The following is a 14180-nucleotide window of genomic DNA, read 5'->3' on the forward strand; positions in this document are numbered from 1 at the left end:
AGATTTCCAACTGGGCCACTAAGTGGTACAATCAGAAGAAGGCTCGTAAAGAAAAATATAAAAAGTTAAAGCAGGAGCTCAAGGGAGAGATAGATCACCAGGTGAAGAAGAATGTAGATACCTTGCTCAAGGTAGCAGAGATCCATGCAGGGACAGAGTTCAAGGGGAGTACTTCTGGGGTAGCATGAGGACATGCTAAGTCCTTAAGTCAGGGAGAGATGTTGGTATCATCCCAAGACCCTTTTTCCTTCCCAAAAACATATCATTTATCCATACATTTTCATCATATATCCCTCAAAATCCTTGAATATTGATTATTAATCGTTTTATAGTTATTGAATTGCATAGAAATTAATTTAGGGGTTTTATGTTCAAGAATTGGAAGTTTTTGATGACATGGTTACAGGAAGTACCCACATCCTGTAATGAGCTTATCGTTTAACATGTGGCGCAGCAGATGAGCTAGAACGAAAGGCATGGGCGAAAAGCAGAATGTCCAAGCATGGACAAACACCTATCTCCCAGCCAAATCGAACCTCCTATGTATGCGGTCAACTCAAGTCAAAGCAGGGCACTCTGGCAGATAAAAGCAGCAATAGCATCGTTCCATTTTCATTTTAGTTTTTGTTCTTTTTGAAACACTTAGCATGGAAACATTTTGAAAAGGCTTATATAATAAAAGCGGCAACAGCCGAATGTACATTCATTGTATCGATGACATGGCTGTGCGTACGCATATGTAAATACAGTCAGGTTAATGTTTGAAAGGTTAATCGTTGAATCGTTTTCTCAGAATAGAGTTTTAAGTTAATACAAAGACCTATTCACAGTCACGACGTGTGTATACCTCTTGCATTGATTTGATAGCTGATCGGTTATAGCCAGTGTACCCTTAGGACGCGGACGGGCCCTGCGTTCTTCGATTGGTATACTGTTCATTTGTTTTGTTACATTTCGGTTATCACATGTTCGCACAGTATTTATATTGGATTCGATTTATATAGCATATGGTTTGCATCACAGTTACGATTACATAGCTTTTGATTTACACAGCCTATGGTTTGCATAGTAGTTACATAGCTTTCGATTTCCATAGCCTTTGATTTTCATTGCATGTATATGGTGTGCGCTTATGAATGGTTTATGGTTATGTTGAATGGTCAGCACTAGGATCTGGAAGGGAGTCTTGTAAGGGATTCGATCCCTGTGTGACTTATAGAGACATTATCATAAACTCTGTTTTGTTTCACAGTTCATTTATGTTCTCTTTATATAGTTTGATAGTGTAAATATCTTTGCATGTTGTGTGTGTTTACCAAACAAGGGTTTTCTGGGTGATATCTCTGTAAGGAGGTTAAAATCATTGTTACAGTCATACAAAGTACTTAGGTTCAAGGTTTGATTTGATAGATGCATCTCATAACAAGCACTGTAATCAAGCATATCAGTAGGGTAATCTAGGTGTGTGAATGATAGGCTACATATTCCGGTCTTCCGTAAAGAAGCCTTGTAACCTACATCATAATCACTTGGCCATAGATTCTTTATGTCTATATATTTTAGACCACGCCTCTAAGCTTACGCACCTCGGTCGATATTAAATATAGAGTCTAGTCTAGTACCCTAGCTGGAACCACTACAAGTCTATTCGCCAAAGTAGTTCTCCATCAATGCTTGACACGGCATTTATCCAACCTCTACCATAAACAAGAATAGCATTCTCCTTGTCATTTTTAAATCCGCCGGTACAGATAAAAGGCTCTTAGAAGAATTTGAGCCCTCCAAAAATGATTCCCATACCAGCTGACCATCCGGAAGGTTCCAAGCTCTTAGAACACTTCCTGAACTAGACAAAATAATGACATATTTTCCGAGGGCAATGTCAATTTCATCCACGACATCTGTTTCTGTCAGCACGTGTCTCCAAAATATCTCGCCTCTACGTAGATTAAGAGATGCAATCACATTTTCTTCAGTGGCCACTATAACACGCTTCCTCCCTGATTTCTGGCTATGGAAAACTGCATGCTTTACTTTGCCTATGTACTGCTGATGCCAGTCTATGACCCCGACTTGATCTTCGTAGAGCCCATTGCAGGAGATGACGCAAAACCCTGCAAAAATGGTTGTGAAAAGGGCGAACATGAAACCCGCCCTGAGTATGTTGGGACTTGCCTTGTGTAATCTATCGCCGGTAGATGCCATGCTCTGCTACTTTACCCTAACAAAACTATCTCTGGCTCAGCATTGAAACAATATGCCTGCAACATTTGTAACCATGATGCCTCCTCCTACATCAAGTAGCATCTTCATCATAGAATAGGGACCTAATGTGGTTCGAATAATATCTACAACAGGCTTTGATGCTTGAATATTTGCATGGCGCACCCTATTTCCAGTCTCCCACTTTATAATGTCATTCAAAACGAGAACAGGAGCATACATGGCTGCAAGTGAAGGCGGCTAGCAGTCTGTCGAGGGAACAAACGCTAGACTTGACAAAAACCACCGAATCACAGTTGAATTCGACAGGGGAAAGTGTATAAGCTGACCACTGTTGATGTAAACACAGCATATTTTGGTAAATATGACAGCTGGGGTGAGATTTGCTATGGATCAGCATGAATTCCCGATTTCGTAGCGCAGTTAGTGCAAAATCGGTGTTTTGCACTACGAAATCACCTAGACTGGGTTTCTGCGCTATGAACTTTGAAATGAGTTTCGACATATGATATTCATGTGAGATATGAGACCAATGATAGACTAAAACAGAGAATTGACCCCATTTGACATACTAACAAGACTCTTAACAAGGCTCTAAAACAATATGAAAAGACTAGACCCAAAACTGACACCAACCCTTTGACAAATTTAAAAAAATTGATGTTCAGAATTTAAAATATTTTTTCTTGAGTGATAACAGGTGGCTCCACTTGGGATAGTGTGCCCCTGTGGTACACTAAGAACATGCAGGTCTAGTGCTTTGTCCTCTTTATGAAAAACATAGATTTGCTTGACAAACATCCCTTTCCAGCTTCTTGAGCTTTCACCTCGGGCTTAAGCTTGATGATCACTGTAGGAGAAAGAAATCTACATCTACTTAAAAATGCTCAGTCAACCTTGAGCTTATTTGCATTTTCCTACCTACCTACCCTATCAATTCAAACTTCTTTCAGCTCAATCAAAGTGAAATTTCCAATGTAGCCAATCATTTGTCTTATCTGATATTTGAGTTTTTTGACTGCATCGGAGTTCAGAGCCACTATGATATTGTGATGGCCACTGTCACTAAAATTGCCTCTGATCTTCATAAGAAAGCTGAAACACTGGAGAGTAAAACTTTTCCATGTATTTAGCTATAGGATCCCAGAATGCATGATCAGCTTGATGATTCTCGTAACTTTCTGGTTGTGCACACTGATCTTCAACAACAGCGTACTCTTCCTCAAGCACGAAAGAGAAAGGAAGCAACACCCTCTCCTTATGTTCTACCATAGAAATCTTTTGAAAAGAATGATCATAACCATGAAGACTATATGATTGAATTTGACCTTGTAGACCTTCAATGTCTTTCTCAATGTCCTTAGCAACTTCATCCAAAAATTTCATCTTATCTTCTGCCTTGCACTCAAATGATTTTAGATACGAAGACAAGGACAAAGAAAAATTTTCATCTATTTCTTCATTAATATGATCATCATTCCATTGTTTGAAACCTTGAATTGAAGGAGAGTTTGCCACCACCTCTGATCTATCTATCCATTCCTCCAAAAACATAAACCAAAAGTCTTCAAATGACTTAATGGATTTGGCAGGAAAGCTTTCAATCCACCGTTTACATTTCCCTTGAAATGAATCATAGAACAACATAATGCAAACATCCTCATGTTTAACTCTAAGAAGCTCGGTAAAATCACAGAAATCTGATATATGCTTCAAAGTTAAACTCAAATCTTCTCCATTGAATTTTGGACCATTCCTTATAAAATATCTATCCTTGGGAAAATGATTTGGGAAACAATGAATTCCTGAAAAATTTATGCATGCATACCTTGAAGTAAGAATGGTAGCATCTGGGTCCTTCATAACTCTAGTGGAATCACCATGAATCTATGAATTTCGAATTCTTCAACAATGGAGTTGCCAAGGTAGATTGCAGCCTCGAAAATCTTCTGAGCTCCTGCTACCTTCAGAAGTTCAGTCTCTTGGTTTCGGGAATGAATAATCTTCAGACTCCCGGCAGACGCACCAAAATGTTATCTCAAAATCAGGCCCTAGAAGGCTGCAGACCAGGAAGACTTCAAGTAACTGTTTCAAACCTACTTTAGGCTGAGGTTTAGCCTCCCCAACCTGAGAGGGCTCTCTCAAAGGATTAAAGGGATTTTGGTTATGATCAAGATGGCTAACTCTTGTGAAACAACTAAGAAATGAAAATGGTGGAAACACAACTAACACGTATCCATTGGGCTTATGGAGTCATATATTATTCAGTATTAACACCAGGGTTGGCTTTGCATAGAAGTCAAGGCATTCAGATTTCAACACACCAAACACATAAAAGGCAGTTTATGAGTATAGGAAGGAAATTAGAGCACTCTAAGCGATTTCTAAGTAATCAGATACTCATAACACTGTAGATAACATAAAAAACAACAAAAGAAACTCATTACATTGAACTCTTTATGATTCTTGAGAAGCATAAGCCAGTACTGTATTACCAAAAAAAAAACAGAGTCTTTACATAAGCCAAATATCAGAGCTTTTACTTATAAATTTCCAACCCGTATTACCTTGCTCCTTCTCATATATATAGAGCTCTTCTACCTAACTGAGATTCCTCCTCAAGCATGAGGGGAACTCGAATTCTCCTTATCATGACACCTATTGACATATTAAACTAACTATTAAAAGCAACTTACAACTAATTGACAGCTCTAGAAACCTAAAACAATTAGGATTATAATTCTACATCATGCTGAACATAGCATTTATTACAATCAAGGTTCATTCTCTGACAAGTGGTTTCCTTCAGCTTTAGCCTTGATGGATGTTTAAAGCTCTTTGTTGGCCCTTACTATCTTATCTCTTCAGTGCTGCTGAGAAATAGGAAACTGCCTCTGTTTTTATGCTTTTGGTTTCCTCAAAGATATTCGGAAATAATTAACCATGTTGATCTTCTTAAATATACAAAAAATGTGTTAAAGTGCCACGTTCTTTATGTGCTGTCGATTTTTCCCATGTGTGAAGACAAAACCTCCTCTAAGCTGTCTGAGGCATCATGAACCAAACTGGCTATGAATAATGACCATTAGATGTACTAGGCCAGCATGTATAATATTGTTATAGGCCATGTTCAGAGTCTTTAAATTCAAAAGTTCTTCAAGCTTTTAACATTCAGCATCAGTTATACAGCATGACTTTATGTTGAGATATGTCAAAGCAACAAGACCTGAAATTGTATCCATGCATGCCACAGTCACCGGACAGCCTACATAAACACAAGTTTGTAAGTCCAGCCAGAGGTTTGATATCTGAGTTCTTTATACAATTGCACCATCCAATGTTCAATGCTTCTATTTTTGTAAGCCCTTTTTAGATGCACCAATCCACCATGAATCCCTGAGCACATCTCCAGATCCAGACTTGTCAAGTTCACAAGACCAGCTAAGGCACGCAAGCCTGATGCAGTTATTGCATTGCTCTTTTTAAAACTAAATGAAGTCGAGTTTGTAAGTCCACATGTTGCCAGTGATTGCAATCTTCTTTGTATAAAGATGAAAATGTGCTCCCTGATATTGCCTGCTCTAGAATTCAAATAATGAAGCCTGTGAGATATTCTGGTCCAGCATCGGAAATACGTTGACAATAGTTAAAATTCAGATGTTGCAAATTTAGACAATTTTGTAATAGTGAAAGCCCTGAATGTATAACGTCTGAACTAGAAATATCAACTGCCAGGAGGGACGGTCCCTGCGTTGCAAGAATTTCAAGTCAACTATCTTCACACCAAAGTATTCTCTCAGAAAAACATCCTGAATTTTGCAGTAGTTGCATCTATGATTTCAGCAAGACCATCCTCTCTACTCCAAACGATTTCACCTTGTTGCAATAATGCAAGAGAATGGTCTTCTGCGGTTACCAAGGCCCTAAATCCATGAGACATATCTACACGCAGATAGTTATTTATAAAAACCTTTTGTAAGATACCCCTTTGAGGATCTAGTTCAACAATCTCCCTCCAAATTTCATTCTTTTGACCATCATCCAACATGACAGTCAGAGAAACCCTGTTCTTGTCTAGGTGTTGCACCATTGCAAATGCTTGCTGCTCTGGTGATAACAGTAGGCCATCGCTAATAATAGCCGGTTCACTTACTTTCTCAAGTAAATAAAGCTCACTACAAGTATTTCCAACTTTTATTAGTAATATATGTGAAGCAACTTTTAATGCAAAAGCACCTACAAATTTTAATGGAAGGAGTTCTGCCTCAGATGAAAAGTCTTCAAAAAGACTAGAAAGAGTTGTCTTATGTAGTGACAGCTCTCCATTTGTAATGCCGGTTGTAATAATAGTTGATCTCCTAGAATCCAAAGCAACCAATGTATCCTTTGTCACAATTAGCTTGTCTAGTGATAGGCCTCCATCATAGGTTGCCACTTCATGTTTCATTATTTGCCCATTCCCAGGATTCACTACCCAAACAGCCACACTTGATTTCCCAATAAAACCTATTGCATAAATGCTTTCTCTATCAGGAGATAAAACAATCCTTTCAACGCTGACTTCAGTTTTCTCACTTCCAATAGAAAAGTCTGTTCGCCAAAGTAGTTCTCCATCAATGCCTGACACGGCATTTATCCAACCTCTACCATAAACAAGAATAGCATTCTCCTTGTCATTTTTTAAATCCGCCGGTACAGATAAAAGGCTCTTAGAAGAATTTGAGCCCTCCAAAAATGATTCCCATACCAACTGACCATCCGGAAGGTTCCAAGCTCTTAGAACACTTCCTGAACTGGACAAAGTAATGACATATTTTCCAAGGGCAATGTCAATTTCATCCACGACATCTGTTTCTGCCAGCACGTGTCTTCAAAATATCTCGCCTCTACGTAGATTAAGAGATGCAATCACATTTTCTTCAGTGGCCACTATAACACGCTTCCTCCCTGATTTTTGTCTTTGGAAAACTGCATGCTTTACTTTGCCTATGTACTGCTGATGCCAGTCTATGACCCCGACTTGATCTTCATAGAGCCCATTGCAAGAGATGACGCAAAACCCTGCAAAAATGGCTGTGAAAAGGGCGAACATGAAACCCGCCCTGAGTATGTTGGGACTTGCCTTGTGTAATCTATCGCCAGTAGACGCCATGCTCTGCTACTTTACCCTAACAGAACTATCTCTGGCTCAGCATTGAAACGATATGCCTGCAACATTTGTAACCACGATGCCTCCTCCTACATCAAGTAGCATCTTCATCATAGAACAGGGACCTAATGTGGTTCGAATAATATCTGCAACAGCCTTTGATGCTTGAATATTTGCATGGCGCACCCTATTTCCAGTCTCCCACTTTATAACGTCATTCAAAACGAGAACAGGAGCATACATGGCTGCAAGTGAAGGCGGCTAGCAGTCCGTCGAGGGAACAAACGCTAGACTGGACAAAAACCACCGAATCACAGCTGAATTCGACAGGGGAAAGTGTATAAGCTGACAACTGTTGATGTAAACACAGCGGATTTTGGTAAATATGACAGCTGGGGTGAGATTTGCTATGGATCAGCACGAATTCCCGATTTCGTAGCGCAGTTAGTGCAAAATCGGTGTTTTGCGCTACGAAATCACCTAGACCGGGTTTCTGCGCTATGAACTTTGAAATGAGTTTCGACATATGATATTCATGTGAGATATGAGACCAATGATAGACTAAAACAGAGAATTGACCCCATTTGACATACTAACAAGACTCTTAACAAGGCTCTAAAACAAGATGAAAAGACTAGACCCAAAACTGACACCAACCCTTTGACAAATTTAAAAAAATTGATGTTCAGAATTTAAAATATTTTTTCTTGAGTGATAACAAGGTGGACACTGAACAAATTGACTCTAGGGTAAACCTTGGAAAGGTAGTCCTTGAAACAATACATTCATATATGGGACACTAGGCTGTATAATAGGTATTTGAGGTGTTGACGGAATCGTAGGAATAGATTGAACACCAGATGCTTGAGGTAAAGAATAAAAAAGGGGTTGCATAGTAACCTGTGACATAAGCGGGATAGTTACTTGCGATACTCCTGGAATGGGGGTTTGAGGTGAACTCGAACCTGAGTTTTGAACAATCGTTGGCATGGCAGATTGTACCGAGGTTTAATGAGTACTCGGGATAGGCCGCTGAAGCGGTTGTTGGGAAGGTGTCAATGGGTTAGCCTAGACGGTTGGTTGGACTTAAAAAGGCATACCTTGAAAAATAATTTGCTGCATAGGTTGTCCAAAAGGTTGGCCAGGTTGATACAAAGGCACTTGAAAAGAAACGGGAATTGACTGTTGAGAAGGGTTCTAGATTGTATTCAATCTAGGGTAAGGCATTCCAATGGTGGGTTGAGGCATAACAGGCTGACCAAAACCGGTTTGTGGCATTTGAGCATAATTAAAGTAACTTTTGGCAGGGGGTTTCCCCCCAGCTACAGGGTAAGGCCAACCAAAAGGTTGTCCTCCTGGCGGGGGATATGACAGTTTCCCCCGAGGCGGATAGTAACCATCCATTGGGTTAGCTTGCGGGTTACCAACATTACTGGAAATCATATTAATATATTTTTCAGATGTCAAACCTTCATTGGTAGGATTAATTACACCAGTCGACATGTTTTAGGATGAGTTCGAGGAAGAAGCTCCTGAATAAGCTCCTACAAGAGAGTGATATCCAGGTGGTAAAAAACTACCATATAATGTTGACTCTCAAGAAGTAGAAAACATGGATGTATCTGATGTGGTACTTCTAGGAATCATTGTGGACCAGTCAAAACCTAGTACGGTAGAGTAAGGAGTCGTGTATCGTGGAATCCCTTGTCCTAAAAAGTTCAAGGGTGTAAAATACCAAGGGTCAGGGTGAAGAAATCGAAACAAAGTTCCAAGATATCTACTGGTGCACTAGTAGAAATTATAGGTTCTTCCTCTTCGTCTGAAACAAGTTCTTCAATGGCAATGAGACCAGGAGGGAGACTATCAGTAATAATGAGTTTCACACGTGGTGAAAGTGAAGAATCTGGAATATCCGTTGTAGCTGATGTATGAATTTCAAGATCGGAAATATCAGACTTAGGTTCATCAATATCTGGTTTAGAAATGGGGTTTCTATCCGAAAGTTCTCCAGTATCTAATTTAGTTTGAACGAGTTCAGTAATTTGTAAATCAATTGCTATTGAGTGTGATGTTAAATTCTGAGTCTGATCAAATTCAGTTTCTGTTACTTCAAGGCCTAAAATAGTAGATGTTATCGATTGATTAACTTCAGTTCCTCTTACATCAGAATCTATAATAGTAGAAGTTTCAGTTTCTGTTGTAGTTCCAGTTTCAGATGATTTAGATTTTTATGCTTTAATCTTCTCTAACTGACTCGATGTATACTCAGGGGAATCCCTGAGTATCCTACGTGATTGTCTTGGTAGTTCCACCACAATGAAAAATTTTCAATTAATCAATCACACAATATCTAAATTACATTTAAAGTCTCTAAAAAGTTAAAAAAAAACAACAACACAAAAAGTAACACACGCTAAAAATATAGGAGTTCAAACCATACAAACTTTACTCTTCACAAAGATCAATAATTACTAGTTGGTGATCAAATCCAACATCGCAGAGATCAAGATGAAAAGTTTTATAGAAATGAGTATTTGGAACTAGTTACCCTGAAAACCCACTTAATGAAACAGTTTGGTGCAATTAACTTTGCTATAACCCATCTCGAGCAAAGATTACCCTCCAAAAAGTCCAAGTGAGTCTAGCCAATGTTTTTTCTAGGTACAATAGGACCTTCCCTCTATCGTCACCTTAGGTAGAGCCCTAGGATTATAGTCACTAAGTTTACCAAATACAACAATTTTACCTAGGGGATAGTCGTAGATCGGATGTACACACAAGGGCATAGTAACAAGATCAATCCCCTTGAAGGCTCCTCCACATGATCAATTGGAGGTTTACTTTCAAGTGACCCCAAGTACCTTTCGGCACCATTGTAATACATGCAAATCACTATATTTAATCCAATGAAGTGAGTATGATCACTTCACGAAATTCTACACGACCTCATGCTTAACTCATGTATAAGAAGAGCTTCCCAAAGCAAAACAGAAATAATTGGATTTTATCTCCCTAACTCAAGATTCTATTGTTCATTTGTAGGTTTCGAAATTTTATTTCCTTCCCTATTTCAAAGCCCTACACTTAAGCTACTATAGGTGACAAGAGCACTAAAAAAAATATAAAATTCTAAGTGAATTTTAATTAACATTGTATTATTAAGTTGTTCTTTGTTCAATAGGTGATGAAGGTGAAACTTATGATGTTATGACATGACTTGAAATCTTAATGCACTCTAAAATGCAATAGCAACTTTCAAATTCGATGAAATTCTATTTAGAGAAAAGAAAGAGTTTCTTTGATTTTTTGAGAAATGAAATGCAAGAACTCACAACTTTTCCAATTTCTTAAAGCAACCAATTTCACTATTATGTAATGAAAATGCAATCAACAAACTAATTTCCAGATTTCCCTAATCATCAAAATAAGCTAAAATACTCTTTGTCTCTAATCACTCAAAACTTTCAAGCACACAGAAATCAATCAAGAGAGTTGGAGAAAAAACATATTCTCCTATGAATGCTTTGATCTAATGATAATAATAGTGCAATCATGATTTTTTTTTCCAAGAAAGCAACAATTTCTTTTATCGAGCGAAAACAAGTACAATTCTTTCACAAAAGCACAAGGTCTTAAGAACCCTAATTTGCAATTCAAAATGATTTTGACCACAAATAAGCAACAATTAAGGCTTAACCAGTGTATTTGACAAAACAAAATAAGAATATCATAATCAGAAGGACACTCTATCTTGTTTTGATCAATCAACAAATCAACCAGGAAAAACCCTAAGGAATTTTCAAAAAGACCTAATTCTAAAAAATCATCAACAAAAAAATCAACTGAGTTCATAAGAGACACAACGTAGTCCAAACAAAGATAATGACACTTTTAGAAAAACAAATTCAGGTCTGGGTTGAAGCAAAAACAATTTTTTCAAAAATTTCCAAGGCCTACGCAGGTATTCAGTAGAGAACAGAGCGCATGTGCTTCGTTGCTAAGGCAAAAAGGGCACAGAACTATGCTCTGTTAACAAACAGAAACAACGCAGGGAGAAAAACCTAAGAAAAAATAAAAAAATTCAAAGAATCAACCACTCAGATCTAAAAGGTCATAAATTTATGAAGACTCAGGTCTGGATAAATTGGAGAAATCAGAAAGCCAGGCTAAGGAAAAAGACGAGAACAGAGACGTTCCCCAGTATGGTTGCCAGTTTGTTACACCGGACAATCCCTCTTGCGGACAAGAGCGATCTCCTTAGATCCTAAATGGAAACTAGAAACAATCATGACAATTGAACTGACTCTTTCCCTAAGTTGAACTTGTTCGAATTATAAGCAGTATAGCTAATGGATGAGCCTCTTACCTATTTCATGAAATGCCTGATGAAGATCCCTTGTTGTGACTTGATGCAATTCTTCAATGCTTGATAAGACTTGCAAACATAGACCATAAAAGGATCAAAAGCACATGTGATATAATAATCCAAACAACTTAGCCTAATGATCAAGGAAATTAGGGATTGAATTTGCCTTAATAAACATTATAAACAATTGTAAACCATTCATCATTCACATAAGACAAAATCAATGGGAGAAAGTGTTCATTTGTATTAATCAGAAAATAAGAGGAGCCTTACAACCTTCGCCTTGATGTCGTGAGGTCCCTCCCAAATGCCTTCAATCTCCTCCTTAGATGACAAGCTTTCCAATCTCAAACCAACAACATAAGTTTGTCTTCTCTCTATTCTGCCCCTTCAATCCCTCTACCCTCTAGTCATTTTATAGGCTAAGAGGAATAAGTTTTAGATCCATGAGAGGAGGATGAGACTCCTTCATTGAGGGATTAGGTTACCATGAGAAAAGGGATGGAGATGCATCTTATGAGGGTTATAGTTTGAATAGTCATCATCTAGAATCTTTCGGTTGGGAAATATTCGACCAACTATGCTTTTAGAATGTACTTTTTATTTTTACTTTCTAGAATTCACCTACGCGGGTTTATAGTGGCAAACAGAGTGCAACTCTACGCTGTTCTCAGAGTCAATTTAAGTGCATGCACGGGAAAATCTAGAGAAAACGACGCAAGTGGAACTTAACAAGATGTGACACCTATTTAACTCAAATTTCTCATGTACTTCAACATATTTTAGGTTGTTTGACTTTTGAGGGAGTTGGTTCAAACATGTTCACGGATGGTAAAAATATCCATAAACTGATGAAGTGTCATGGCGACAAATTGACATGTAACAGGGGCATTTAAAATTCTTACTTCATGACAAAAGCAAATTTTTTACTTATGGATTCTTCATTGCTACCAAATATGATGTCATTTACATAAACAACAACAATTAAAATTTCATCATCATCCATCTTTATATATAGATTTCTATCTGCAAACCCCTTAATGAAACCTTGTTGATGAAGATACTTGTCAAGATGATAATACCATGCATGAGGAGCTTATTTTAGCCCATATAATGCCTTCTTGAGTTTGCAAACAAGATCTATATCATTTCCTATAATGAATCTTTTAGGTTGTTCAACATAGACTTCTTCTTCTAGGTCCCTATTTAGAAATGTAGATTTAACATCCATTTGATAGACTTTGAGATTATGAAAGCTTGAAAAGGCAAGAAACATTCTTATGGCTTCAAGTTTGACCATAGGTGCAAATGTTTCTTCAAAGTCTATTCCTTCTTGTTGTGCATAGCCTTTGCATACAAGTCTTGCTTTGTTTCTAATTACCTCTCCAATTTCATTAATTTTTTTTTTTTGAATACCCATTTTGTCCCAATAGCATTTTTATCATGAGGTCTTGGTACTAATTCCCATGTATGTTTCTTTTCTCTTTGGTCAAGTTCTTCATCCATAGACTTAACCCAACATTCATCTTTGCTAGCTTGATTTACATTTTGTGGTCCAATTGTGGATAGTAAGGCTAGATAACTATAAGTTCCAACAAGAGTTCTTCTAGTTTGTACTCCAACTTCCCTATCACCAAGAATTTGAGATTTTGGATGATTTTTCTGAACATACCTTGATGGAATCTTTTCTGATGCTTTCACTTCCTTCTTATGATGCTTCATTGATTCTTTCTCCAACATTCTTTTGGTTTGTTGTAAGAGTATCTTTGTCATCAGCTGGTGCTTCCCTTTTAGTACCTGTGGATGATTCATCAATCACAACATCATTGCATTCAACAATCTTTTGAAGTCTTTTATTGTAGCATTTATATCCTTTGCTTCTAGAGGAGTATCCAAGGAGAATTTCTTCATCAACTCTAGCTTCAAACTTTCCAAGTTTTTCATCATTATTCTTTATGTAACATTTACTTCCAAAAACTCTAAAATGCTTAACAGTTGGAGGTTTACCAAACCATAGTTCATGAGGATATTTGTCATTGTTTACCTGAACATGAGCTTTGTTGAGGATATATATTGTTGCATGTGTTTCCCCCCCCCAGAAGGTATGAGGTGTTCCAGACTCATCAAGCATGGTACGTGCCATTTGTTGGATTGTTTTGTTCATTATTTCTTCCACTCTGTTTTGTTGAGGAGTTTTAGCTATAGAAAATTGCCTCTTGATGTCATGTTGTTCACAAAAGTCAAAAAACTCATCTGATATAAATTCTCCTCCTCTATCAGATCTAAGACATTTTATTTTCAAATCTAACTCATTTTCTACTAGAGCTTTGAAGACTTTAAATTTATCAAATGCTTCATCTTTATGTTTTAATAAGCCAATCCAACACATGCGAGTAAAATCATCAATGAATAATATGAAGTATTGTTCCCCTCGAGAATACT

The 14180-nt window shown here is 37.6% G+C and overlaps 1 protein-coding gene and 1 pseudogene across 1 annotated transcript; both read right to left on the minus strand.

Annotated features, from left to right (window-relative positions):
• Window positions 1–1676: 1676 nt before the first annotated feature.
• Window positions 1677–2214, minus strand: LOC149226460 (uncharacterized). The gene has a single exon (XM_089375289.1). It carries the CDS (start codon window positions 2203–2205, stop codon window positions 1687–1689), a length of 519 nt encoding a protein of 172 aa, XP_089231415.1. The 5' UTR covers window positions 2206–2214; the 3' UTR covers window positions 1677–1686.
• A 3805-nt stretch (window positions 2215–6019) lies between these two features.
• LOC149226461 (uncharacterized) lies at window positions 6020–7396 on the minus strand (annotated as a pseudogene).
• Between the last annotated feature and the right edge of the window lie 6784 nt (window positions 7397–14180).

Source organism: Pinus tabuliformis, chromosome J, assembly GCF_031772625.1.
Source record: "Pinus tabuliformis cultivar Carrire ecotype Pingquan chromosome J, CPIR1, whole genome shotgun sequence".
Lineage (NCBI taxonomy): Eukaryota > Viridiplantae > Streptophyta > Pinopsida > Pinales > Pinaceae > Pinus > Pinus tabuliformis.

What these genes read in the sequence shown, in the direction of transcription:
- LOC149226460 (XM_089375289.1), bottom strand. Translation starts at nt 2,205, where the DNA reads ATGGCATCTACCGGCGATAGATTACACAAGGCAAGTCCCAACATACTC.